At 38.5% G+C, this 4342-nt stretch overlaps 1 protein-coding gene across 1 annotated transcript in view; it reads left to right on the top strand.

Moving 5' to 3' along the window:
• Window positions 1-4342, top strand: part of DNAI4 (dynein axonemal intermediate chain 4) — a 118523-nt gene that overhangs the window by 97270 nt on the left and 16911 nt on the right. The window contains exon 12 of the mRNA XM_023730385.1: window positions 397-554. Within this exon, the coding sequence (XP_023586153.1) occupies window positions 397-554 (158 nt within the window). The remainder of the gene's footprint in view (window positions 1-396; window positions 555-4342) is intronic.

Raw genomic sequence — 4342 nt, 5'->3', positions numbered from 1 at the left:
TTTGTATGGGAGACTAACTTGAAATGTAAACTTCATTTATACTACAACAATAAAAAAAAATAAAAAAGGGTCAGTACTAGGAATAAAACACTCCATTAATCTGATAGGAAAATAGGCAGTAATCTGAGAAGTGATTTTTAACCTTTCAGAATAATTTTATATCTCAACTATAGTAAAGAATTAAGCCAGTGGGCAATCTTGAAACATAGGAATATGAGTAAAGTAACTGTTTACTTGAATAAGATTTAAATGACTGGTTGATTTAAGCCATGAAAAAAAAAATCTTTATTATCAGGAAGTCATTATGCTCTAGGGAGCTTTCATTATCACTTATACTCTAAGGCCTTTTACAAATTATTATAATGATTCTATAATTAGTATCTTTCCCTGTTTTAGTGAATCTCCTCAAAAACATTTGGGACCTATATGGCAACTACAGTGGATAGAACAAGACAGAGGAACAACGGGTGATGACAAAAGAGAAATACTAGTTTCAATATCAGCAGATGGAAGAATCTCCAAATGGGTTATACGGAAAGGACTGGACTGTCATGGTAAAAAAATTAATTTATCTTTCTATTGTTATGTGTGAAACTAAAATTTCTAAGGAAATGCTTGTGAAAGATGACAATTTTTGGTTTGGCTAGTAAGAAAAAAACTGGGCTTGGTCATTCTTTTTCTAAGCATCTAGTTCTTGTATGGTGAAAGGATACAACCGTGATTTTTTTTTTTTTAAATTGTGTTTTAGGTAAAAGTTTACAGTGCAAATTAGTTTCTCATTCAAAAAAATTGTTTTGTGACATTGGTTGCAATCCCCACAATGTGTCAGCACTCTCCCCCTTTCCCTGTACACCCCCAGTTCCCTGTGTCCATTCTTCCAGTTTTCCTGTCCCTTCCTGCCTGCTCATCTTTCCTTTTGGGCAAGTGTTGCCCTTTAGGTCTCATATACTTGAATGAACCAGGAAGCATTCACGTGTGTTACTGTTTGTTTTATAGACCTGTCTAATCTTTGGCTGAAAGGTGGACTTTGGGAGTGGCTTCAGTTCTGAGTTAGCAGGGTATCTAGGGGCCATAGTCTTAGGGGTCCCTCTGGTCTCTGTCAGACCAGTAAGTCTTGTCTTTTTTTGTGAATTTGAATTTTGTTCTACGTTTTTTTCCCACTCTGTCTGGAACCCTCTATTGTCATCCCTGTTAGAGCAGTTTGTGGTGGTAGCCAGGCACCATCTATTTCTTCTGGGCTCAGGCTGGTGGAGGCTGTGGTGCATGTGGACCATTAGTCCTTTGGACTAATATTTTCCTTGTGTCTTTTGTTTTCTTCATTCTCCTTTGCTCCTAACATGATGGGACCAATACATGTATTTTAGATGGCTGCTTGCAAGTTTTTAAGACCCCAGACACTACTCACCAAAGGAGGATGTAGAACATTTTCTTTATGAACTATGTTATGCAATTGACCTACATGTTCCCTGAGACCATGGTTCCCAGCCCTCAGCCCCAGTAACTTGGTCCCTCAAGGTGTTTGGATGTGTCTAGGAAGCTTCCATGGCTTTACCTTGGTCAGGTTGTGCTGCCTTTCCCTATATTGTGTGTTGTCTTTCCTTTCACCAAAGTTAACACCTGTCTACTCTCTAGTTTGTGATTTCCCCTGCCTAACTTCCCCTGCCCCATAAACATCAAAAAAATGTTTTTTTCTGCGTAAACCTTTTCTTGAGTTTTTATAATAGGGGTCTCATACAATATTTGTCCTTTTGTGATTGACTTATTTCACTCAGCATAATGCCCTCCAGATTCATCCATGTTGTGAGATGTTGTAGGGATTCATCATTGTTCTTTATCGGTGTGTAGTATTCCACTGTGTGTATGTACCATAATTTGTTTATCCATTCATCTGTTGATGGGCACTTAGGTTGTTTCCATCTTTTTGCTATTGTGAATAGTGCTGTGGTGAACATGGGTGTGCACGTGTCTATTCGTATGATGGCTCTTATTTCTCTAGGATATATTCCTAGGAATGCGATTGCTGGATTGTATAGTATTTCTATTTCTAGCTTTTTAAGGAGGCACCGTATCGTTTTCCATAGTGGTTGTACCATTTTACCTTCCCACCATCAGTGCAAGAGAGTTCCAATCTCCCCACAACCCCTTCAAAATTTGTTATTTTATGGTTTTTGATTCATGCCAGTAATGTTGGGGTGAGATGGTATCTCATTGTAGTTTTGATTTGCATTTCTCTAATGGCTAGTGATCATGAGCATTTCCTCATGTGTATGTTAGCCACCTGAATATCTTCTTTGGTGAAGTGTCTGTTCATATCCTTTGCCCAATTTTTTAATTGTATTATTTTTCTTTTTGTTATTGAGGTGTTGAAGTATTTTATAGATTAGACCCTTGTTGGATAACCATAGCCAAATTTTTTCCCCCAGTCTGTAGGTTCTCTTTTTTACTCTTTTAGTGAAGTCTTTTGATGAACATAAGTGTTTAATTTTCAGGAGCTCCTGGTTGTCTGTTTATGTTCTAGTGTTTGTGCATTGTTTGTTACAGTTTGTACTGAATTTATGCCGTGTTATTAGGGCCCCTAGCATTGTCCCTGCCCCCCACGTGTCTGTCATTTTGTCATATTGTGGGGGCTTGCATGTTGCTGTGATGCTGGAAGATATGCTACCAGTATTCAGATACCAGCAGGGTCACCCATGGCAGTCAGGTTTCAGCTGAGCTTCCAGACTAAGACACACTAGGAAAAAGGACCCGGCGGTCTACTTCTGAAAAGAATTAGCCAGTGAAAACCTTCTGAATAGCAGCGGAACATTGTCTGATATAGTGCCAGAAGATGAGCCCCTTAGGTTGGAAGGCTCTCAAAAGATGACTGGGGAAGAGCTGCCTCCTCAAAGTAGAGTCAACCTGAATGATTTGGATGGAGTCAAGCGTTCAGGACCTTCATTTGCTGATGTGATATGACTCAAAATGAGAAGAAACAGCTACAAACATCCATTAATAATTGTAATGTGGAATGTACAAAATATGAATCTAGGAAAATTGGAAATCATCAAAAATGAAATGGAGCGCCTAAACGTTGATATCCTAGGCATTAGTGAGCTGAAATGGACTGGTTTTGGCCATTCTGAATCAGACAATCATATGGTCTACTATGCCAGGAATGACAACTTGAAGAGGAATGGCATTGCACTCATCATCAAAAAGAACATTTCAAGATCTATCCTGAAGTATAACGCTGTCAGTGATAGGATAACATCCATACACCTACAAGGAAAACCAGTTAATATGACTATTATTCAAATTTATGCACCAACTACTAACGCCAAAGATGAAGAAACTGAAGATTTTTACCAGCTTCTGCAGTCTGAAAGTGATCAAACATGCAATCAGGTTACGTTCATAATTACTGGTGATTGGAAGGCAAAAGTTGGAAACAAAGAAGAAGGATGGGTAGTTGGAAAATACGGCCTTGGTGATAGAAATGATGCTGGAGAGCGCATGATAGAATTTTGCAAGACCAATGACTTTTTCATTGCAAATACCTTTTTTCACCAACATAAACAGCAACTATAAACATAGACCTTGCCAGATGGAATACACAGGAATCAAATCAACTACATCTGTGGAAGGAGACAATGGAAAAGCTCAATATCATCAGTCAGAATAAGGTCAGGGGCTGACTGTGAAACAGACCATCAATTGCTCATATGCAAGTTCAAGTTGAAACTGAAGAAAATTAAAACAAGTCCACGAGAGCCAAGGTACGACCTTGAGTATATCTCGCCTGAATTTAGAGACAAACTCAAGAATAGATTTCATGTGTTGAACACTCATGACCAGAGACCAGACAAGTTGTGGGATGACATCAAGGACCTCATACATGAAGAAAGCAAGAAGTCATTAAAAAGACAGAAAAGAAAGAAAAGACCAAAACAGATGTCAGAAGAGACTCCGAAACTTGCTCTTGAACATCGAGTAGCTAAATCAAAAGGAAGAAATGGTGAAGTAAAAGAACTGAACAGGAGATTTCAAAGGGTGGCTCAAGAATACAAAGTAAAGTATTATAATGACATGCGCAAAGAGCTGGAGATAGAAAACCAAAAGAGAAGAACATGCTTGGCATTTCTCAAGCTAAAAAAAACAGAAGAAAAAATTCAAGCCTCAAGTTATAAGAGTGAAGGATTCTGTGGGGAAAATATTAAACGATGCAGGAAGCATCAAAAGAAGATGGAAGGAATACACAGAGTCATTATATCAAAAAGAATTGGTCAACATTCAGCCATTTCAGGAGGTAGCATATGATCAGGAACCAATGGTACGGAAGGAAGAAGCCCAAGCTGCACTGAAG

Source organism: Trichechus manatus, unplaced genomic scaffold (genome assembly GCF_000243295.1).
Source record: "Trichechus manatus latirostris isolate Lorelei unplaced genomic scaffold, TriManLat1.0 scaffold00003, whole genome shotgun sequence".
Classification (NCBI taxonomy): domain Eukaryota; kingdom Metazoa; phylum Chordata; class Mammalia; order Sirenia; family Trichechidae; genus Trichechus; species Trichechus manatus.
This window is presented reverse-complemented; position numbering and strand designations above follow the sequence as displayed.